This window comes from Drosophila ficusphila, unplaced genomic scaffold, assembly GCF_018152265.1.
Source record: "Drosophila ficusphila isolate 14025-0441.05 unplaced genomic scaffold, ASM1815226v1 contig_414, whole genome shotgun sequence".
NCBI lineage: Eukaryota > Metazoa > Arthropoda > Insecta > Diptera > Drosophilidae > Drosophila > Drosophila ficusphila.
In genome coordinates, this window is record NW_025064328.1 from 12096801 (window position 1) to 12120782 (window position 23982).

The 23982-nt window shown below is 38.6% G+C and overlaps 2 protein-coding genes across 10 annotated transcripts in view; one reads left to right on the top strand and one right to left on the bottom strand.

The window, feature by feature from the left end:
- The window catches only part of LOC108096603 (AF4/FMR2 family member lilli), a 75504-nt gene that overhangs the window by 49249 nt on the left and 2273 nt on the right, over positions 1–23982 (bottom strand). For 5 of the 9 annotated variants that reach the window (XM_017198305.2, XM_017198303.2, XM_017198301.2 and 2 more), the window contains 3 exons: positions 18770–20406; positions 1477–1696; positions 1152–1414 (listed from right to left, as the gene is read on the bottom strand). In XM_017198305.2, the coding sequence (XP_017053794.1) occupies positions 1152–1414; positions 1477–1696; positions 18770–20395 (2109 nt within the window). In that variant the 5' untranslated portion in view covers positions 20396–20406. Of the gene's footprint in view, positions 1–1151; positions 1415–1476; positions 1697–4264; positions 4683–7567; positions 8049–18769; positions 20407–23982 lie in introns of those variants that run through there. The other 4 variants (XM_017198308.2, XM_017198307.2, XM_017198306.2 and 1 more) reach the window with 4 other exon arrangements.
- On the top strand, positions 12812–14990 carry LOC108096606 (esterase B1). The gene is made up of 2 exons (XM_017198313.1): positions 12812–12998; positions 13068–14990. Exons 1-2 carry the CDS (start codon positions 12952–12954, stop codon positions 14719–14721), a joined length of 1701 nt encoding a protein of 566 aa, XP_017053802.1. The 5' UTR covers positions 12812–12951; the 3' UTR covers positions 14722–14990.

Consider the following 23982-nt stretch of genomic DNA (forward strand, 5'->3'; position numbering starts at 1 on the left):
TGCTCCATATTTTATTTGCTCTTCCCCGCGAGAAGAGGATAGAAGAGCTTCCTATCTAATCTCTGCGTTTGTTGACTCAAATTGGTTAACATGCTGACGATCGAACCCATTCTAGCCCTGGCTTTATTTGGCAAGCAAACTCTCCCGCTTTCAAGGCTGATTAGCCCAGCACTATCCCTCGTTGTATTTGACGGCCTTCTGGCTGCAAATGAATTACTCAACAATTTCAGGTCGTGAACCATCCACTACTATGCATACTACCATCTATCTGTTCACTCCCAGACGCCTGGCACTTTAATGGGGCCCGGTTCATTTGGGTTATCGCCTCTATAAGGCGGGGGCAAGTGAATGCCGCTAATCGCTGGAAATGTGAGCAATGCTATCGCCACTCCGAGTGCCACTGTTACTGACCCAAGCGATCCCATACCGATCCGATCCTATCCGATCCTCTCCGTTTCCCCGCCCAGTTTTGCTGTAATAAGTGCAATCATTGTTTTTCCTATATTTGTACAACCAACAAGCTATTATCTCCCTCGCACTCTCTAGTAAATTTCCATGTTTGCGCACTTCAACCGATACTCTATGAATATATACACACTCACTATATAACGGATTATTTATGATGCAAGGAAATGAGAATCTCCCTCGAGTACACCTCACAAATTGTTATTGACAATCGATTCATCCAACTGCGTCATCTATGAACTAACCGATTCCATTAGCGAAAACTGACCAGATTTGGTTTTACGAAAGAAACATTTCCTATCATAACCGAAAGAATCGGGTTTAAGTCGGTGGCAAGCATGCCGTCAATTGTCATGTCGCCAAAAAAATTGAAACAATCTCTAGTGAAAGCCAGTTTCCTTAGGAAAAATCAACATTTAATTTTGGTAAGCAATTGTTGCTCTTCCATAACAAAAATCCTATGGTTCTATTAGCTTTAAGTACTTAAATTTTTTACTTCCTATTATTGAATAAAATTTCTATTTGGCATACCCTTATTTTCAATGGATTTCTTACAGGAAATTCAAAAGCCATTAAATTATCTCCCAAGAGAATTGTCACATAAATAACAGTCTATTTGGACGACAATCTTTGATTCCTTTCCCCAAAAGACCGCTTAGGCGTTCAGTTATCGGCGATTTCCTTACCCTGAACCGCACATTACTCGTGGAGTCCGAATTGGCCAGGGACTTCTCCGATGGTGAGTTACGACCCCCGCCGAATTGGGGTCCACTATTTCCGGCTATCGCTCCGCTGGCACTGTACATCGCCGAGTTCGATTCCAGCGAGTGTCCAGCACTGGGAGAGGCTCCACCCACCACCGAATGGGTGCTGGAAGCAGCGGGAGGTGGAGCACCTTCCGCCAACCCGGAGTGCTTCTCATTGCACGCGGAACAGACCTGAACCATGCCTGAAAGCCAATAGATAATTGCGTTAGTTCGGATGACAAAAACGGGTACTTAACGCACTCACCTTGCGGGCTAATTGGACTAGCGTTCTTGTAGACTTTCATGGTCTTGATGAATGGATAATAGGGTTCCCTTTCGGCATTTGGACAGCAGTAGACGAGGCGCAACTGGGAGGAGGGCGTGTCTGTGCCACAAGTGTAGCAAACGAAAGTGGTTCTTTCGGCCACGGGCGTCGAGCGTTTTCGCAGCTGATAGGATCGCTCCGATTCCGGTTTATGCGTTGCCTAGAAACAGTTTCCAAATAAAAAGTTTATTAGTCATTAGCTATTGCCAGCTGAAAAGCTGAAGAGGCTTCAACCTCATCCGGAAATTTGCAGATTCACTTAGCAGTTTTATATAAGAAACAACATCAAAGGTGTGAAACATACAAATACGGTTCTATTTAAAATCGATTAACAACGCTGAGACTTTTAGCAAACAACTGTTAAGTCGCATAAAAACTAACGACCTTTACGCCATCTGAATAAATGCAATGAAACAAAAATCAATAAGCCCACGAAACTGTGCAAATCCCAAAATAGCCATAATTGCCTAAAGCTTACTGTCTTGACTGGATTTTAGTTTCTTTATATTTGGAGATCATCGCAAGCCGGCTTTGATGTTAATAGTTGTTCAAGATGCTGACATACAAATGACATTGATAAATAACATTTGTGTTGATTGATAGTTTGACACGCATGAATAAAACATTTCATGATGCAACCAGCAGTAAGCATTTAACTCAAAAAAGAGCCTACTATTCTTGAACGATTACTGTTTACTTTGTGTTTAGTCTTTCGGATTAACTGAGGATTTATTTTGTTTTCTATTTAAAGATTATAAATTAGCATTTAAATTTGATATAATAAAACAAAGTTTCCTTGACCCGGATAAACAAATTTGTTAAACAAAAACATCAATGTTTTTCTACAAGTTATTATTGTCTATAGAATGAATATATTTTTATTTCTTTACGATCAATTAAATATTCATAGTTTAAATTTTCCATTTGAAATCTATAAAAAGAAATGTGTAAGTTTAAACTTTCCATTAATTAAACAGTATCAGTACATTTGACACCTGCAAACAGCAATTTTCCGCTTCCCCGCTGTCATAAACAAAACGTGCGTTACGTATACGACCCGTGAAACACCCACTCCCCAAAACCCACGGGAATTGCTGGCCAGACGTCATCTGTGTTTATACAAATTATAATACGCACGTGGAAACACCCTCACTCACACGCAACACTGAAAGGGCAAAAAAAAAAAACAAAAAAAGAATGAAAAGAAACATAACAGCTCGTCAAGCAGACTGACAAGCGGCATATAACGTATACGACATGTTAGGTTCTCCCCCGTTTATTTGAATATTTTCATGAATTTTTTTGATGACGCCCGCTAATCTTTTATTTCGAGCGCCACAATTTATGTATCTATGCATCTTCATTGCCGCTGCTTCTGGGCGGCTGTCCACTTAGATTAGAGAAAAGTGGCGAGTCGGGGGTCTAGAGCATTCATTTATTTTATTAGGCACTAAGTAAATTTAATTGTTTGTTTACTTTCCGTATTTCATTGTGTCAGATTCTCTGACATTGATAGGCGCGCATTTTGATTGCACAACGGCCCGACGACCAACATTTTCAGATACAAAAGTATCCATACCCATGGGGAGTATTTATGCGCGAGTGTTTCTGTATTTCTGTATTTCAGTTTCCATTCGGTTTGTTTGCTTTGTCATGGGGCGGCTCGCACATATATCACATCAATCTGGACAGTGCCATGTCATCTATATTTATTGATCCAATGGCTCGGTGGTGGCGTCTCCTCCTCCTCCTCCTCCTCCTTCTGTTTCCTCTGCCCCGCCCCCTTCTACGCCCATTTACAAGCCGACGTCTGACGGTTGGCTTTATGGAAGAACAAGTTCGTCATATTTTTTTTTTATAGATGTTCTTTCAGTTGTTTCTCTTTTTTATGTTCGCTTTCCATGCTCGTTTGTTGACTCTATTTTCCACTGCTTATACCCCCATCCAATACAAAAAAAAAAAAAAAAATACAAAAAAACTTCTTTTAGACCTCATTCCCGTTTGTTTGCTTGTTTGTTTGTGCTTTTCATGCTGCTGATAAGTATTTCGAAAATGGGGGTCATGACCGTTTAATAACTTTTTATGGGCAACTTTTTTCCTCTTCTTTCATAACTTTTGTGGCGTTTGCTCTGTTAATTACAAAACAAAGTGGGAGGAAATCTGGGATTGCGGTTGAAACCGTTTTTGTTTGATGTAAAAAAGTTGTTCACAACTTTTTGGCCATTTTTTTTTAAGCAGATTCAAACAACAAGTTAGTTCAGTGGCAGTAACTTTTACTAATGAATGGCGTTTTTTTTCTTCTTTTCGCTAGGGATTATAAAATACTTCGAAGCGTGTCAGCTTACTTTTTATATCTCTAGGTTTTATTATTAATTGTTTGTTTAGACTTTAATTTGGGTCAATATTGATTGATTGCTTGGGGATATTTAATACCTCGAAGAACGTTTTCTATAACAGGCGATTGGCATTGTTATCTTTATATATAGATTTGAAATTATCAGCAGAATACTGACAAAACTTCGATAACAAATACTTTCGATTGTTTTTTCTTGGTGTCGTGTATCCCGGTTTTAGGTTATTATCGGTAGTTTTGAACTTATCTATACAAAATAAATCAAGCTAATAATTGTTTATGACTTTCATTGATCTTTTGAACAAAAGATCGATTGTTATATGTATTTTATATAAACTTCTGATTTCCTTTTCTTTTTGCAACATTAAATTTTACCTTTTCACTTTGCTGATCCTTAAGTATGAGATAGGTTTTAAGTTTTTTGTAATCCTTCCAGCCATTTGTATCCTTTGGCTTGAAATTAACCGATGTGTTGCTACTGTTGTTGTTTTCATTGCTGTTTGTTGTACCATTGTTGCTGGTGTTGTTGTCGCCCACCAACATGGTCAAATTTTGAGCCATTTTGTGTGGGGAGCAGAAAATCACTTGTTCACTGAGCACTCAAATACTTTGTATTTTTTTATCGCATTAATGTAGATCATTTTTTCACAGCATTTCAATTGCTCAATTGTATTCAATTGAGATTGAATGAATCACTTCTTATTAGCGGTTGCTGTTGTTTTGTTGTGTTTGGTCTGGCAGAATAATTAGAGATTTCTTGGCATTTGAGCGTTTGTATGTGTATAAGCGGCACCTTAATTACAACACGATTCAAATTAAATTTAATTGAAACCGATATAAACGTTCTTGCTCTCCTTCTGTTTATGTTTGCGGTGTGCACTTGGGCGTGGATAAAACGCGAACGCGACGACGGATGACGCTCACAACGATGATAATGATGATGATGATAATCACATTGAAATGATACTGACGATGATAATGATGCATCCGTATCCGTTCCCCGGGAGGTGCTGCGAAAATCCGCTAACACACGCGATCACCCGCCGAGGGAACAAAGTCGATTAAGAGGTAACTAATTATGCATTACATGCAACATGCCTGGCCTAATGGAGGTTCGGGCTTAGCGTTCATTAAACCGCGCACAAGATATGGCTTAATTCCGACTAAAATGTATTTGTATTAAGGCATTAAAGCAATATTTGTATAGTTGTGACTTCACTCATACATTATCTTTACCAGAAGAAGAAAAAAGTGTTGGTTTTATCTATTTTTGGTGTTTATAAAATTGATTCTGTTCTCAGTATAAGTCTTCCTCCAGTTCATTATGTGTTTCATTTGTTTTAATAGATTTGTATAATCTACAAATATGTGTTAAAATAACTTAATTTTATAAACTTTATTTTTATTTATAATATCTTGCCTAAAACTATTTCTTTCAGTGCTTCACTTGTTGCTTCCCCTAAATGCAACTGAGCACCGGGCACAAGCCACAAAATGCTCCACACGATGAGAATGAGATTCGCGTGAGTACAAGTACTGGCACCTCTCGAACCGCCCCCTCATCACCCAACCCCCCTCATCATCCCACTGGCAATCAATTGAGCCTCGTGCGAGGGGCGTGGCAGTTGATAACCATAACAACAGCGAGTGGGGGTGCAAAAACTGTTTTGCACAAGTTGGATAATAAGCTTCGCACTCAAGTGAAAGTAAATGCAAAGCGGGAAGGGAAAAACGTCAAGGGGTTTCCCAAGAGTTAGCCAACTATTGATTGCGTTTTGATTTAAATATTATTAAGTCTTTCAGTTTTCAAGAGCAACATTTAAGGCAAACATAAATTATTATATGTAAAAAGCCAGTTACGTTTTTTAAATTTCAAATAAATCAATAAGAATCATACATGAAATTTAGAATTTTAATTTTAAAAATAATAAATAAATAATACATTTTCTTCATTAAAGCCAGGTAAGAATATATTTTTCTTTAGTAGTACTTTCATAAATGTTCAATTTTTAAGTTTAAGATTTAAGGTTATTTTAAATACAATTTTATATCATAAGAAATAGCAAAAAAAAAAAAACTGTTTTTTAACCTTAAGTTTTTTTTTTATTTTGCAAGTGCAACTGCGAGAGAAATAAAAAAATGTGGTGAAGGGAAGAACCTACTAAATACCTAAAATGCTCTACCAACTTAACGACTTTTTCGGATCCTTAACTCCCAGCCAACTGTTCAAAATTGATTGGATTGTCTGTAAACAGAAGCCAATTGTGAGTGGCGTCGTGAGGTAATTGTGAATTGGTAATGGGAGTGAAAAGGTTGGCCTTGGCCAATACGACAACCAAAAACAAAACCAAACAAAACAAAAACTAAAGACCCGACTCGAACTCGAACTCGTGCCACGCCCACCCAAGTGGGTCAATGTGGGAGGACAAGGACAAACAAGCAGTAAAACGGTTTCTGTGGCTTGCGGAGGAAAGGCGCCAAAGGGGGCGTGCCAATTATTTTTTGACCCACTTAAGTGCCCATGTGCGTGATAAACCATGGCAGTTGATATTGTTGTTATAGTTTTTGGCTCTTACTGCCTTCGGGCGATATAAATCAACATCCGCACGCAAATAAATCACATTAAATAACCGATAACAAATACACGAGCCAGCGAACAGCAATCTTTTTCCATCCGCCAGGAAGAAATACAAAAAAAAAAAAATGATGTGGAAGAAGTAGAAGAATTATATTTGTGTGTATGTATATGTTTAAGGAAGGGGAGATTGCACATGAAACGGTGGCTTTATTTTTAGAACGGTACACGCAAGCGAACGCGCAGAAAACGGCAAAAATGCGCGTGTTTAAAGAAAAAAAAAAAACAAAAAAAAAACTTGCAAAGTGAAACGGTAGTTGTTGTTCTTGACTTGCGCCGCCTCACTTGTTTAAGTCGTGTACTTGTACTTCTGCTTGTACTTGTACTTGTACTTCAACTCATGGCACACAGATACGCACACACACGGGGGCAAACTTAATGGGTCTGCCACCTCGCTGACTGGTTAAGATACACTGAACAATAACCAAAGAAAAAAAGCTTGACCCGTCTGGCCTTAGTGATGGTATTTTTTGACAATTTTGGTAAAACATTATTCCACATTTTGCAGTGTCAAAACTTATTGGGAAATTTGACTCTTAATAATAAAATTAAACACCTCAAAGATACAAAATTTTGTCTACATATAAAAAAAATTATAATTATTTATAATTAACATTTTATAATAGTATCGTTCGTGTCAAAATAGACTTTAACATACTTTTTTGTCACTTTATTCACCGAATATTGCTTTAACTTGTTACTTATTAAGAAACATTATAATTTATCCCAGTGTTAAACAACTCCTAATTGTGCCTATTGGTATCACATTTAAAATCCATTCGTGTTACTCATTCTCCTCCGTATCATTTTTATTAATTTGTAATAGTGTCACTTATAGCGTTATTCCAAGTGAACAGCTTTAACTGTTTTGAATTGAATTAATTGCTACAATTGCTGGTGGCTGTTTGGTTTAATAGTTTCCCGTATGGAAATCATTGAACTGCCACCCCATCAATTTGATTATCGAATACACTGAGCCAAAGTGTGACTCATCGTTGTGTTAATTAAACGGAAATCACGCGCACATCTCCAACGACCGACACCTTTTGTTTAACCCTTGAAGATGATAGCCGGCGATTAACTAACTGGAAAAGGGCACAAAGTTGCTCGTTATTTTTTGCTGCTTTTTAGTTTTTTTTTTTTAACACAGACGCGGCGTCGTTAAGTTGGCGGTTATTTTCTTTTTATTTTATTTTAAAACCAGTTTTGGGGCACTGCCACCGTTACCGGCGACTACAGACATTGAACTTTTGTTTGCTTTTATTATTAACACAATCATTTTAGCTGCTGTTTTTCGTTGTTTTCTTGCTGTTGTTGTTGTCACACTTAATATTGTGCATTTATCAATTTTGATTTGGCACACATACTGGCATTTGTTGTTGATAACACACACACTCATACACTTTTCTTCCTTTTTTTTTAGCAATAAACAATTGCGAATTGAGATTGAAAATCGCGCGACGATGGAACGGTACATATAATGGACGACGACGACTGACGACTGCGGCGACGACTGCGGCGGCAAGAACGGATCGAGCGACCGCTGCCGCCGTCGGCGCTGGCTGTGACGTCGACCGCGACGTCGCCGTCGACTTTGCTGATAGAGCCCTGTGCTTTATTGTGGTAGTTGTTGCTGCCGCCATACGTTCTTGTGCCCGCAAGAAAAACAAAGCAGAAAGGCAAAAAGCAAAAGGCAAAGCCAACAGCAAAGCAGCTAAAACAAACGCAAACAAACAAAACAAACAACGAAGTCGCTGCGACGTCGACTGCGGGCCTTCATGGGGAGCTCACACAGACACACACGCTCACGTTCGCCCCCTTACACCCACACAAACGCATGGCTCTACGAATTGAAAAGTCAAAAGGGAGCAACGAAATGAAGTGAACCACATTCGCATTCAATTGGAGCGGCGAATGGGGAGACAAAAACAACGCAAAAAGCTGAAGAGCAGATAACAGCTGCTGAGAAAGCGAATAAAGGAACTAGTTCGGTAATCAGGCTCACTTGCTTATTAAGTAGTTAGTTAGGTACTTTGTTTAATAACCACCTTAAGCACGAATAAAATTTGAGAAGTCATTCACACTTTTAAAAATATACTTATCAGCCAGAGTTTTACTACAGAAAACGTTGCTAATCAGTTAAATTTTGACTGTTAAAACCGATTTTAGTTAATGACTTTCCTTTTAAAATTTTACACTTTAAATACTGAACTAGTTCAGTATTTGCTAACTCATAAAAAACCATATATTCCATCTTTTTATATAGAAAATATCGAAAAAGTATCACACTTTTATTAAGTCTGCTTCAAGCTTTGCCTTATAAGGACGCCAGAAAGTATGCTATAATTTTTACAAGAGTAACAATTTCTCTTTAACTTTTATAATAATTTTTGATAAGTTCTTAGATTTTAAAAATATATATTTAAAAAATGCGATTCGCACCAGGAACTTCAAGTTTTTAAAAACATTTTTTTAAAACGAAAAGAAGAATATTGTAAATTAAACAAATTAAATCAGTTCGCAGAAATCTTGGGTATAAATAAGTGAAATTATTTGAAAACGATTAAAATTTAATTGGTATTTGCAAGTGTACGCCAATGTGCAATAATAAATTTGAATATTTCAGCAATTTCGCATGCAAATATTTCCCCTACTTTTTTATAATTGTGTTGCACGCCATGAACAAAATAAATAAGGCATAATTAAAATATCCACACCAATTACCAAAATAATATTTATAATACAATACTCTTAAAATAGCAGGGGCATATCATTTTCTATGGAAACCAAATTTAAGGCATACAAAAAGAGTGCAGTCAACTTGAATGCTTTTATTTAGTGTTTTTCGCATGACAAACAAAATTGATTGATTTTGTTTTGGTTTTCGGATTTGGGCAAACATACTTTTCTAATTGAATTCCAAATTGAGTTTAGTTTTATACCTCAAATTCCCCGAATGACGGCAACCCTGAAAAATGGACAGTGGCAAAAACCAGCAAATTCCACCAAAAAGAGAAGTGTTAGGCGAATAAAAAAATTATGAGCAAAAACAGTGGGACAGAAAAAAAAAAAAAAAGAAAAGTGTTGGGGAAAAACAGTAGCAAAAAAGGGAAGTGGGACAAGGCGAGGGGCAATGGGTCGGGGGTCATCACCTCTGGCAAGTAGGCGCTGCCAACTTCATGTAAACACTACTGTAAAGAGGAGAACACGATGAAGATGCCGTGAAAAGGGAGGAGAAGTGGGGGCTGAAGTGGAGGAGCGGCAAAGGCAGACGCCAGGCACTTGGAGGTCGTCATGCCAAGAGCGAATAACTCGAGGATGGAGCGTATATATATGTACATATAGATACAGTCCAACTTCTGTAACTCCAACTTTCGGAAGACTCTTTCTTTTCGCAAGTCAAACTAAGTTAGGAGGCATTAGAAAGGAAAAACTTTTGAGAATATGTCTCCGCAATTCAAATAACTTTGAAATCTGTATTCAGTGGATGGATGAAAACTACCATGGATTGATAAAAGATATAAATGGTTCTATTTTCCATCATATTAAATGTAAATAATGGAAACCATTTTAATCGTAATCGTTTCAGTTTTAAAAATGTAGAGTTTGAAGTATTTTCTTTTATAACTTATATAATTATAAATCAAAGACGCTAAATGTACACCAATTATGCGAGATAATTCAGTTCAATCTAGAGGGTTTCCACTTCAGATGGATATAGACAAATGCGTGGCCTGTGTGCAATTGCAATGGCGCCGAGTTGAAAAGCGGAGCAAATAAGAAAACAGCTACACACAGCCAAACAAACGCTCTCCAACATAGATTGCAATGTTTATTTATTTAGTCGATGGCAACACCAACAGCACAGCACGGAATCTGCACAATGTGGGCTTTTTGGGGGGCGGTTTGGGGGTTTGGGGGCTTCAGAATGTGAATGTGCGGGAGATGCACTCAGACACACTTAGAGACCCAATAATCCACCTGGCAACGGCAAAAACGGAAACAATGTAGGCGAAACAGCAAACAAAATTGAATTGGACAGAAAGACCGAGTAGAGGGGGTGATAAATTCAACATTAAATTTGATTCGGAGACAGAATGCTCAGGGGCTTTAAGAAATTGGATGCAGCACTTAAAGGGCTTGAAAAGCTCTCTATTATTAAAATGCATTTAATGTGGAACAAGATTTCTTGTTTCCTTTTATACATTTAGTTTACTTAATACTAAATTTAAAATTTTTCAACATAGCAGATTTGTTTATTCAGATGTTAAAAGTAACTCTGCTAATTACAGACATTTTGTCTTCTTTAAAGGCGCTTTAACCTGTTGGGAATTTTAGGATCAACAGCTGTTACAAAAAGCAAATATGGGGGATTTTAACTGCTCTCGTTTACAGATTAATTATTTTCTTATCAAAAATTTAAAGACCTTCGTTCAAGTTATTATGATAAAAGTGATTAAAAATAAAATTGTGTTCTATTTAAAGACGCAGAGCAACTGCAGCAGATAGAAGAGATCCTAAACGCAGTCAGAGTGATAACAAAAGTTAAGTAAACGCACACAAACACTGTCGGCCAAACAAACAAATGATACGGGGCAAACAAAAGAAAGCAAACCAACGAGGGGAAGGAAGACGAGGCGATGCTAAGCCAAATGGGGGAGAGTGGGGGTTAGGGGCCAAATTAAATGTTAGTTCAGAGCAGACGAAGTGTGAAATAATCACATTAACTAATGCACAAACAACGTCAAAGAACAGGAGGAGAGGCCAAGGCGACCAGACAGACGGAAAGATGGAAAGAGACTGAAGCCGCAGGAGACACTCGTTTCGAATTGTGCTCGTTACCAAGGAAACCGCCCACCACCACACCACCCATCTTTCACCCAGCATCACCACCACCGCGCCCACCTTTCACCCAAGCCACCCACCTACCACCCACTCAGCCTCTTAAGTCATCTCCTTCGTCATCGTTGTTTGCCGCAAATGTAAAGAGTGAATTGCCAAGGCAAAAGCTGCAAACAAGTGAAGGCAACGAGTCTAAGCAGCATTGTAATGCTTAATTAATGACAGCCAAGTTTGTCTTTGGTCTTTCACCCATTTCATGCAATTGAATTCCGTGCCTTTGCATCTGTCTGAAAGCCGCCAAAACAGACGCAGATACTTATGGAATTATTTGGGTTAGCAAGAGTCAAGTAGCAAAACAGGGTAGCAAACTCAGTAAGATGGATTCTTAAAGGATTTATTTAAACGATTTAAATAACTAAATTGTTTGTTTAAACAATTTATATAAATGGAACATTACCACTTTTATAGAACTTTAATTACACCACTCAGTAAAACAAGTCAGATCTTTAATCAAAAATTACCTCCAACCATTTGTTTCTAGGGAACATTAAACTTTTAATAAAATTCAAAATTACATCATTTAGTAAAACGTGCTTCGCTTTAAAATATAGATTTTCTGAATAATTCTAAGCGATACTGCTAGATTGCAACGGTATATAGTATTCGTTAAATTGCAAGCCACAGCTGCGTGAATCGTAACAAAAATGTATTACAGATTACAGACATCAGAACTTTAGCATCTAGAAAATATCGCATGTCTCTCTATTTTGCTGTCAGTATGTCAGGTGCTCTGACATTAAAGATGAAAATTTAATTATTTAAAGCAACGTAGTTTTTACCCTACTTATCTTTACAATGTAGTCTTAATAAAAAGCATATCAGAATAATAAAAACTGTATTTAAAGGTATTCTTGCCTGATGAACACACCCATGAGTTTAAAGATCTGTTATTACCATAAATGAGGATTTAAATAGTTTAAAGGTGTTTCTTAATTTACAGCTCGTATAATAAATTTCCGAAATTGGTTTCCCCTTTGAACTCATCTTAAATTTATCTGGCTAAAAACCCCTCATTATCCTACTTAATAAACCTCATTGTAATTATAATCTAACATTAACCCCTTGGTTTATTTGCACTTTTTAATCTCTGTGTAGCTGTTGAATTAGCCATAAATATTTGATTTCCAGCCCAATCAGACACTTGAATCTTATCTCTTGTTGGGCCCCAAAACATATAGCGATGTTCGAACGCAATTAGGGATTTCGGGGCATGATATTATGGACTATCGACTGATCCACATATGGATGGAACTCAAAACGACCCACTTGGTGAGTGAGTGAGTCCAAACAGCAGTAATTATTATGGTCGCCCCATTGGCCCCCCTTTTTTTCGAGGGTGCGGCGGCTATCTAAACAATTTTATCATCAACTGGAGCAGCGAGAACCATTTTCAGTCTCTGTCTGGCGTTCGAGCGCGTTGGAAGTGTCAGAGGAGATTGCGTCCAAAAGTAGATTATATATATACTATATATATTCCAAATAGTTTTACTTAGTAAGTAGAAACAAGTGGAGAGTTTAAAGAGCGATGGATTTGCGCGTGAGCTTTGGTGAAAAGCTGAAATTGGGCGCCAAGTGAGTATAAAGTTTGCAAAAAGCGTCGCCAAATGATGAGTCATACTATTTTTCCTATTTTTCCCCCAGGATCATTGGCCATAAGGTTGTTCAGTACAAGTTGGGCACGGGTCACACCAAGGAGTTGACTACCAAATATGGTCAATTGAAGGGTCAGCAAAGGAAAACCATCTATGATGGAGAGCTCTACTACTCCTTTGAAGGAATTCCCTTTGCCCAACCTCCAGTGGGTGAACTGCGCTTTCGAGCACCCCAACCTCCGATTTCCTGGCAGGGAATCAGGGATTGCACTTATGCCAGGGATAAGCCCATGCAGAGGAACTCCATTATGAACACTGCCGAAGGATCCGAGGATTGCCTTTATCTTAATGTCTACGCCAAGAAGTTGGAGTCGCCAACACCACTGCCAGTTATGGTTTGGATTTATGGAGGCGGTTTCCAAATCGGAGAAGCCTCCCGGGAGATCTACGGACCGGATTACTTCATGAAACACGATGTCCTGTTGGTCACCTTTAACTATCGCGTGGGTGCCTTAGGTTTCTTGAGTCTTAAGGATAAGAATCTCAAGATACCCGGCAATGCGGGGTTGAAGGACCAAATCCAGGCACTTCGTTGGATCAAGGAGAACATAGCCAACTTTAATGGTGATCCTGAGAATATAACCGTATTTGGTGAATCTGCTGGTGGAGCTTCCACCCATATCCTTATGCAAACGGAGCAGGCGAGAGGACTCTTCCATCGGGCAATCGTCCAGTCTGGTTCGGCTTTATGTGGCTGGGCCACGAATTCGGACAAGAAATGTCCTCAGAGATTGGGCAAGGAACTCGGTTACACTGGAGATTTGGAAAGCGAAAAGGATTTGTTGGAGTTTCTCAAGCAAGTTCCCGCCAGCAAGTTGGCTCTTTACTGCAATGCGATTGTTTCGCAGGAAGAACATCGTGATTATGATATACTGGCTTTTGCTCCTGTAATAGAAACTTATGTTGGTGAGGATTGTGTGATTGCGAAATCCCAACAGGAACAACTATCAAGTGCTTGGGGCAATCAGATTCCCATGATCATAGGAGGAACCTCTTTTGAAGGACTCTTTTCGTATCAGAGTACTTTGCAGGATTCCCTTTACATGCTGAGTGCCTTTGAGGCAATAATCCCAAAACAGGTTCGCAACTCCATCGATAAGGAAGAGTTGGCTGAGATGGTGAGAAGGTTAAAGACCTCCTATTTCGATGATCCCGAAAGAGCCAGCATGGAACTGTTCGAATGCCTTCACATCCTGAGTATTAAGAACTTTTGGCACGACATTCATCGCACTTTGCTCGCTCGATTGGCTTATGCAGGCAACTCATCAACCTATCTGTATCGATTTGATATGGATTCACCGCACTACAATCACTATCGCATATTGAAATGCGGAAAGAAGGTGAGGGGAGTGTGCCACGCCGATGACATTTCATACATGTTCTACAGCATCCTTTCGAGCAAATTGGACAAGAATACGCCTGAGTACCGAACAATTGAGCGGCTGATTGGCATGTGGACTTCGTTTGCGGCCACAGGAGATCCTAATTGCGAGATTATTGCTCCCGTGAAGTGGGATCCCATTCGACCAGGCGGAGTGGAGCACTGCCTCAACATTGCCGACGGTTTGGAGTTCATCGCGTTGCCAGAAAGTAAACAATTTGTAGTTTGGGATAGTTTTTACACCAGGGAAAGTCTTTTCTAAGGAGATAATGCTACACAGGGAAAAATAAACCACCGGATTATGGGAAATTCAATAAGCTTTAAATAGTGTTTTCATCTATCAAAACAAAGTGCAGCCAAAAAGTAACCTTAATATAAATTACTTAGATAAATTACGCTTTTAAAGTTTCCTTATCATCACTTTTATAATAAATGCTTTTGAATTTATTACATTTAAACCAAGTAAGCCTTTTTAACTTGTTATAAAACAATTGCCAATAAAATAAGGTGCTTAAAGCCAATCAACTTGAACTTGGTTTTAATCTGTAAACATTTTTTCAACGCCATAGAAATATGTTTCGCATGACACAAGAATCCAACCATAAACCGAAAACACATCTTCCAATTATCCCCCAACCAAAATGTATTTGTTTAATTTATTCGTTTGCATTTTATTTCCTTTTTATGATGGCAACGTTTTGCGGCTTGAATTGATTTCGCAGCCAGTTTTATCCGGATCTAGTGTCTGGGTCGTGTTTGCGTTTCTTTTATTGACTTTTGGGCAGAGTGCCAGGAAATTCTTGCGAGCCAAGGGAATACCGCAGGTCATTGTTGTCAATCTCATAATCTTGTTCTCTGCTTCTGTTCTGTTCTAATTTTACAATTCATTCACAAGCACATAAATTATAAAATGTTTAAAACCACACTTTATCACCCATTTTTTTTTGGGAAGTTAAGCGTACGGTTTTGGGATTTTTTAATGACATTCACAGGAACTAAGATTTTTTATTGAGAATTTTTTAATTATATGGCAAACATAAACGTGATTTATTGTTATATTATATATTTAGACAAAAGAGAAACGAGTAAGGCTAATTTGCACATTTATGCAGAGCGAACTGGTTAAAAAAACATGTTTTGGGTTCAACGAAATGGAAGCTCCCCTTTAAAATTCAATTTTAAACATTTTCTGAATAAATTTCTACAAATTTCCGTTAATTTATTTTAATTCCTTATTTTTATAAATCGATAATGAGAAAATTATAACGAGAAGACACACATTGCCACTACACACTTTTTAATTTTATAGGGTATCCGAAAACGATTTGTTTATACAATTGTTTATAACTTATCTAGATGTAGTTTATGGCTTTTCGTTTATTTTGGTTCTGGCATCGCGCCAGACCAACGGATCGATTTAAATTTTCTTATTTTTTGCATTAGTTGATTTTGTTTGGCTTCACGCGAATTGCTTTAAATAAAATTCGAGCATAAATATTTAAATTTCTTTTCGCACTTTTCGCTGAATGGAAATGGGTGCGCGTCATTTGGAAAGAGGGAAAATCGCACTCACTCACAATGTTTGGTTATGTAGGCTCGGTTTGGACGCTTTTGCTGGCAGCCGGCCAACAGAGAATTTCCATGGCTTACTGGGTTAAATTTAATTAATTTGTCTCGCCGCCCCAACCATCCAGTCGCTATGATTTTTCCCCAGTTTGATTATTTATTCATCCTGCATTTTCCCTGAATAGGATGGCTGGTTGGTTGGTTGAATACTACACACACCTCTCAGGATTTTCGCTGCATTGCAGCATTTGCAATTTTATTTGTCTTTATTTATTTATTTATTATTTCGTGGGCACTCATTTTTTTTTTGCTCGACTTGTTTTTGTTTGGGCTTCGGTACTTCGGTGCCGGCGAAAAATTTACACAATTCCAATTAATGGCATTTAATTATTTATCCGGCATTTTACACATTGCATTCCCGGGTTTTTCAGAGAGTCGTCGACGCCGGCAGCGTCTCACCAGCTGTGAATTTTGCATTTTTATAGCATGTTGGAAATTTTCTGCGCTGAATTTAAAATTCAAATTGTTTTGGTTTCGTGCCGAGGGCCGACCGTTGCGGTGGGTGGCGTTGGGTGGCTGTGGGTGGTGGTGGATGGCGGCTGTGGGCGGCGAACCTCTACAAATTAATTTCCATTTGTGGGCTTTGTTGCGTGCGAAAGAGTGGGAGTCGTCGAACGGGCGAACTCTCAAAAGTGTCGGTCGAAATTATATGAAATTAAGTTATTTGTTGCTTTTTTTCGCTTTAAAATCAAATGCCTTAAATTGAATTAGCCTTCACAGAGAATCGAAATTCTGTAATTAATTTAATTATGCATCTCTTGACCCCTTGGATTTAATATTTTAAGAGATAAGTTGCGTTGCATTTAATGCTGAATATCTATTTTAAATAATAATAAGTTATTTTCAATCCAGTTTTATAACTTTCAATCTTCCAATTTAAGTAACAAGATAGCCATATATTGCTTTCAGAAAAATAATTTTATATCTGCAAATAAACTATTGTCCAAATATATAGCCCAAACTCAGAAGCTCGTATTTGACATAATAAATGTTTGAGTAATAGGTATCAGAAAGAGAAAGTTTACTTTTCATATTTAAGTTCTCAAATAAAATATTTCATCGTATCTCATAATTTGATTGTCAACTTTTTAGCTATTAATAAATGACGAATTTCAACCTCGGAAAACTTTCATTATAAGCTTATAAAACCGTGAATCATTCAGCAAATACTAAGCAGACCTATACCAAATTCCTTGCCCCAATCCGCGGAACATGCTCCGCCGCCACTATCAATGAGCGAAACCAGGGCGATGTCTCAAATTTATAAATACATCCCCGCATTCAGAAATAAAATCGAAAGACAAAAAAAAAAAAGAAAAGAAAAGACAGAGTGTGCGGGGGAACAAAAAGAAGCGAAATGCGAAAAACAAAACGAAAGAAGCGAAATAATCGCGGAAAGCTATTAAAATTTAATCAGAAATACATGCGACCCTGCGGTCAAAATTCCCACAACATTCGCCGCCTTTACGAGGTTTCTTCCCCCCAAATGACCCTCCTTGATCCCCAACTTCTGCGGATTGTTGTTGCTCGTTGATATTGCCCTTTTTGCCAGTCAGTCGCGCAGGGGAATATACTATATAAGATATAAATGTATATATATATATATGGATGCTGACGACGACGACCCCACTGATTAATCGTTCGCACAGTGGAGAGCCTTATACTCGCGGGTCAATCTCCATGGCGCCAACATCATCATGATCATCACCGAATCCTCATCGTTATGGCCATTATAATCATCGCCATTCGGATTGGATGCCGTGGCCATATATTTTTGTTTATTTTGATTCGTGCGACGCGAAAAACTGCTCTCGTAAATTTGTTTCTTCCCTATTTTTCTCATTTTTTCTGGTCTTTTGCCAATGTTTGTTTTGTTCGTTTTTCAGTTTGCATTTCCTTCTTTTCCCTTCTTTTTCACCGCCCCCCTCTAACGATTTTTATCGAATTCCATTATTTATGCGGGAGTGAACAATATTGAAATTTTCGCAAAATATTTTGAAAAGAGGGTGTTTGTACATGCCAGCATCCATAAACATTTCTATTTGCATATTAATACTTTTGGGTGGTTACCTTAAAGCGAAAACCGCTGGAATGCTTTTCGGTGATAAATTTTTAAATTCGTGAATTCACAGTATAAATTCACGACATATTTGGAAATTATAATTCACATTTGGTTGGCGGTAAAAAAAATACGAATATTAAACCAACCAGTTTGCATAAGTTTGCTTAGGTATCCATAGTTTTAACTATTAATTTATAATGTTTTCTGAACAACAATTTGGACAACAATTTAAACAGAATTTAAATGGATTTCTATTAAAGCAAAATCATAGATTGCCCTTTTCATTCAAACACAATAAACTTAATAATAAATAAGTATTTATAAAGATTTTCTTTGGTATTTCAGGTTCAAATGGATATCGTAGATTTACCAAGAATCTATTTAATTTTAAAGCATTTAAAGTCAGAATACCTCATCCTCATAATTTTAAATGGTAAATGTAAATAAATTCCCTCAATTTCCGTATTCACCTCGACCCCATTTCGAATGGACATGTCAATTGAGAACCCGCTGCTGCTGGCGAAACCGGATGACTCTGCTCCATATGCATTTATGCCAATGACAGCAGGGAGCTCCTCCCGCCACCTCGAAAATGGAGTATGTATTTGAATTGCAAACTCACCTGGTGCGCGTTCCATTGTTGCATGAGGTCCTCGTAACAAGGCAGGCAAGCCTGAATCATGCCACGTGGATCCTTTGGACGGGAGCGAGCTGGTCGCGGATGCTGTTCGTTGAAGAGCGGAAAGTACGCCACAGGTTGACCCAGACGTCCGCTCTCCCGAGGCTTCACCGTACTCAGCTCGATGAGGCTGCCCCGTCGCTGCTCGTCCCCACATACGTAACACACCTCGGTAATGGAATTCTTGTCGGGCATGGAGAGATCCAGGATTCCCACTTCCGATGGCGGTTGACTGCTTGAAGTCACCGAAGAGTTATTGGCAATCTGGCGACTTAAAGGTTGGTTAGCACTGGACGAACTGGAGGAGTTCCTTAAATCCAGCACGGTGGCATTATCGTCTTCCAGATTGGACGGTGCAGGTGGTCCCAGTGGTCCACCACCAGGTGATGGCAATGCACTGTAGGGATTTCCCTTGTAGTGGGAGGATTCTGTGGCATTCACCTGCTGCAGCAGATGATAAGCAGCCGTTTGCTGCTGCAACTGCTGATACTGAGCGGGATGATATGGCGCCTGTCCTTGGTAACCAGCAGGTGGTGGTGGGGGTGGTGCTCCTGCTGCTCCTCCTGCTCCCGCTGAGCTTAACTTAAACTTTTGCTGAGCATAACTAACCGATTTCATGGCGGGCGGTTCGCTGGGCGGTCTTGAAGTGGGCGAGGCCACGGGCAAAATATCCCGCGATTGCGGCCTGCTCAGGTATCTATTGTTGTGGTGGCTCGACGGCGTTCCTGAGTTCCTGGGATAATAATCACCCACACCACCACCACCACCACCGGTAGCACTGGGATTTGGCGAGGGTGAGGCATTCCTTGAGGTATTATGCTGGTGGTGCTGCTGCTGGTGGTGCAGCTGGTGGTGCTGCTGCATCGACTGTTGCTGAGGTGAATAGTGTCTGGATAAAGCGTATGGATCTCCATGTCCCTCCGCCAAGCCATTCTGGGTGAGGTGCTCGGCACTGAGGCCCAAAACCTGAGCGGCATACTCGCTTTGTGTGGCCACATCTGCTCCAATGTAACCCTTTCCATCCACCCGTTTCATGTGGTAAATCCTCTGCAGCAGAGGTTTCTTTTGGCGCTCGTAGGAATCCCACTGTTCGTTCAGCGATCGAAAGCAGAGCATGCAGGCCCACACGTAATCCTGGCCAGGTGCCACACCCGCCACTCCATTCGGTGGTTCATGGCGCTCCAGGAAGGGAAAATAGGATTCCGCAGGACGTTCGGCATTGTGGCGAATCCTCAGGGGTTGCGGTTCATAGCCACCATGACCACCGCACACAAAACAAATGGTGAGGGGAACATGATGATGATCGGGTGGAGCTGAAGCTCTTCCGGTTGACTTGACCCCGGAATAGTAATGATGAGAGGGAGGAGGATGGTAACCCGGATGGTACTGCTCGTTGGGCGTCCTGCTGCTCCGGTGGACCGCTGCTCCCGGCGAGGGCATCAGCTCCACGGGCGGATAAGGCTGCTTGCCCGCCGACGCAGGCGAGGTCGGAGTGGGCGTGGTCGCTGGCTCGGATTGCTGGCTGCCACCGCGAAGTTCATTCTTGATATACGCCTTCGCCTTTTCCATAATATTTGCAGCTGCAGTGGAAAGAAAAGAAGTTGAATAGATCATTCAAATTTGTTTAAGAGTTGTAAAATTAATTTAAAAATCAAGTTCTTAAAAATTAAAAATCATCAAATATTTTTGGTTTTGAACTGAAGATCAAGAACCTTGAGAGTTTTTTAAAAAAATTATTATCTATCTAGTTTTATCTAGTTTAATATCTAACGAAACAATTTATATTATGTGATAGATTTCTGTGGAATTTCTTTATTATAGAAATTACGTTTATATGTTGAACGTATTTATTTAGTACTTGACATCAAATTCTGCAGAATTTAATCAATAAGCGAAATAAAAGATCCATTGAATCTTATTTCGAATTGTTTTAAAATATTCCCCTTTTTGAGTCCAGCCTCCAGTGGGCTGCCTTTTGTGATCGGAAATTCGATGCTCGTTAATCGAACGATTGCCGATGGCGATAACCTATTTCAGAGCGGGTCCCGCGATAACCCGCATCACTCTGCGATCATGATTCCTGATCTCTGGGATCATCAATGTGGGAAGTATAAATAAATGGCGATGGAAGCAAAAAAGAAAAAAATAATTTGCATGCTGAAGTGATTCGACGATTTGTCGGACGTTGCTTCTTGTTTCTGAGCCGATTTGGTTTTATTTGATTTGAATTACTTGCCATCTTGGTTTTTTTGTTTTTTTTTTTTTGCGACGCGTTGTTTTCATTAATATGTATAACAATTTTCAGACATGTGACGCAAGTCGGGCACTCGAAAGAGCATCTGAATATAAAGCGATAACGAGCGAAACGGAAAAGAAAAATCAGCGGAGAGGAAAGCCCCACGAAGATGAAATCAGATGTGCGAAACTTTTTCGCACTTTGGAGTTCCAGATAAATCTGGTCGGACGCCCGGCTAAATATATCGGTTATTTGTTTATAGCACGAGCCAGTTCCGAATGGTGTTAATTCGCTTTATCAAGTACATACTATATGTGCCAAATCAGACAACCCCCTCACAGAAGATTCGCTAAACAATTTTGTGTTGCCCTCATTTAGCGAAACTCATCGAGATAGAAACAACAATAGAGTACGCTTTTTAGTTTGTATTTTTTTAATCAACGTTATGTAACCATGTTATTTCCACCGACTAATCAAATGTGTTATTATTTATTTACACAAAAGTTTGCAATTTTCCAGTACTAATTTTAGTGGCCATAATTAAATTGTATAATGTAAACAAAAGCATTCAAAAAGGAAGTTTTTCATATCGCAATTATTTTTAATTTATTTATGCGCATTTTTATTGATTTTTTTGTTTGAGTAGGGGGCTTTTAAAGCGGAGCAAGCAATTGTTTTTTTGCTTTTCAGTCAGCTGAAAGGGGAAAATGCAGTTTCGAGAGCTCATATTTTGTATTTTTCCCCTATTTTTATGGTGCAAGCTTTTAGGAGTTGTTTCGCGTTTTTTTTTAAGCATTTCAATATGTTGAATAATACAGCTGCGGCTTTATTTAAGAGTATGTAAAAACAAACATAAAAAGTTCCTTAGCAATTTGAACAGACACAAGTTTTAAAGGTTTATTTTACAAATGGGGAAATCAAACAAATTGATTCAAATATTTACCACCGCTGTTATCAGAATATTTTTAAATGTTTTTTTATACAATCTTATACGATTTAAATTTGATATTTTAGGTTGTTTTTCACTAAAACTGCATGTACTTTTTAGTTGTAATTTATTTATTGGGGAATTAAGCACCATAAAGAAAATATAAATACATATTTAATTTTTAAGTTTGGAAAACCAGTTTAAAAAGCTCGCGTCTATTGTGTTGACCGCGTCTGTTCTTAGGTTTTCCAGAGTTTTTGCCTGTGCCTGCACTTGAACATTGTTGCTTTTGTTACCGCCCACCTGCCCTGTTTTCCCTTTCCTTGCAGTTGTTTTTAAAAGTTTTTGTTTTTTTACCCCCATCAGTTCACAGAAAATTTTTATGGCTCTCATGTCCTTGTTTTTTTGTTTTTGAGGGCGTGGCATAACCTGAACAAGTGAAATAGAAAACCCAGCGAACCAATGTTTAAAGTTTTCTTTCCCCAAAATAAAAACAAAACTAAGCTTTAACCATTGAACTCGCGCTTATCGTCGATGTTCTTGGCTTTGTTTTTTTTTTGTTTTTTTCCATAGTTATAGTTATTGCTGTAGCGGAAGTTTCGTACAACAACAACAATAACAACGGGGGTATAACTATTGAAACAACTTTTCAGGACAAGAAAGAAAAAGTTGCGTTGCTCGGAAAAGTTTTTAGCGTAGTTGAAAATTCTTTTCTTTCGCTCTCTTCTCGATTATATGTTGAGTTTTTTTTTTTTTTTTGAGTTTTTTGCTGTAGAGCAAAGTGAGTTAAGGTGCTTAAGTTTTGCAGTCTCTTTATTGTTCGTCGCTTTTTATCTATTCTTTTATTTTTGTGCCAGTTTTCTCGAAGGAAAACTAAACGTCGCGTGAAGTGAACTGCATTTGGAGGAAAGGAAATAGGGGAAGAATTTAATAATAAATCTGAAAATGAAATATGAATACGCAGCGAGCCAAAAAGGATGTTGTGCATATTTCTACGGATGGGATGTTCATATTTCATTTTGCTCAACTTTTTGGCTGGCCTTTGACACAATTGAAGTTACGAGCGAAATTGAATTTAAAAATTTGCATTGCACAAACAAGATGGAAAGCGGAAACAACACTAACAAAAGCCAGAACTGAATGGACAGATAAATCCTGACCGCGTAACAACCAAAAAAAAAAGCAAAAATATAAGAGCAAGAGGGAGGGGGAAGGGGGAGACAAAAATGGAATTTATTAAATAGCATTCCGCGCAATAAAGTCCTGCAAAAACACAAAAAGCAAACATTCGCACACACTCGCATAATCAAATAAAACAACTTGGACATGCAATTTTATGGCAGGACGTCGGCCCCTCCCCCCCCCCCCTCTACGCCCATGCACCCTCTTCCATTTTCGCTAGCCCCCAGCCCCTTTGCCCCTCCTCACGCAACATAAACAGACGCAAAAACAATCAAAATCGAGAATGGAATGTTAACGGAAGGAATCGAAAGTAAAACTACCCTACAAACCAACCAATTCCTTGGTAACTCTTTAATCTTTGATAGTTTATATCCTTTAACATGTTTGAAATAATTGCAATTTTTGTAAGCACTAAGATCTATAAACTTTGTTTTTTTTTAAGTATTAAATATCTAATTGTATTTTCCCAATTACAAAATAAGTTCAAATCTGAAATGCATTCATATTTTAAAATTTAGTAGCCTTTAAATTTAGTACCTTATAAATTTAATAAAAAAAGGTTTGTATCAAAATTGAAATACCCTTTGAAAAGGTATAAATAAAAGGGGTAAATATGAAGAGGGGCAAACTAAAAAGACCGCTCAACATTTTTTCCATTAAGAGCGCCCAAAAAAACTGGACATCTAAAAGGGGCTCAGAAACCTGGAGAGGAGAGGCCATCCAATGTATTCAGGTTTTCAGACCTGCTAAAAAGAACGAAACCGAATAAAAAGGTTAAATTAATAACCGAAGTCCCTCTTTAAAGTTCAA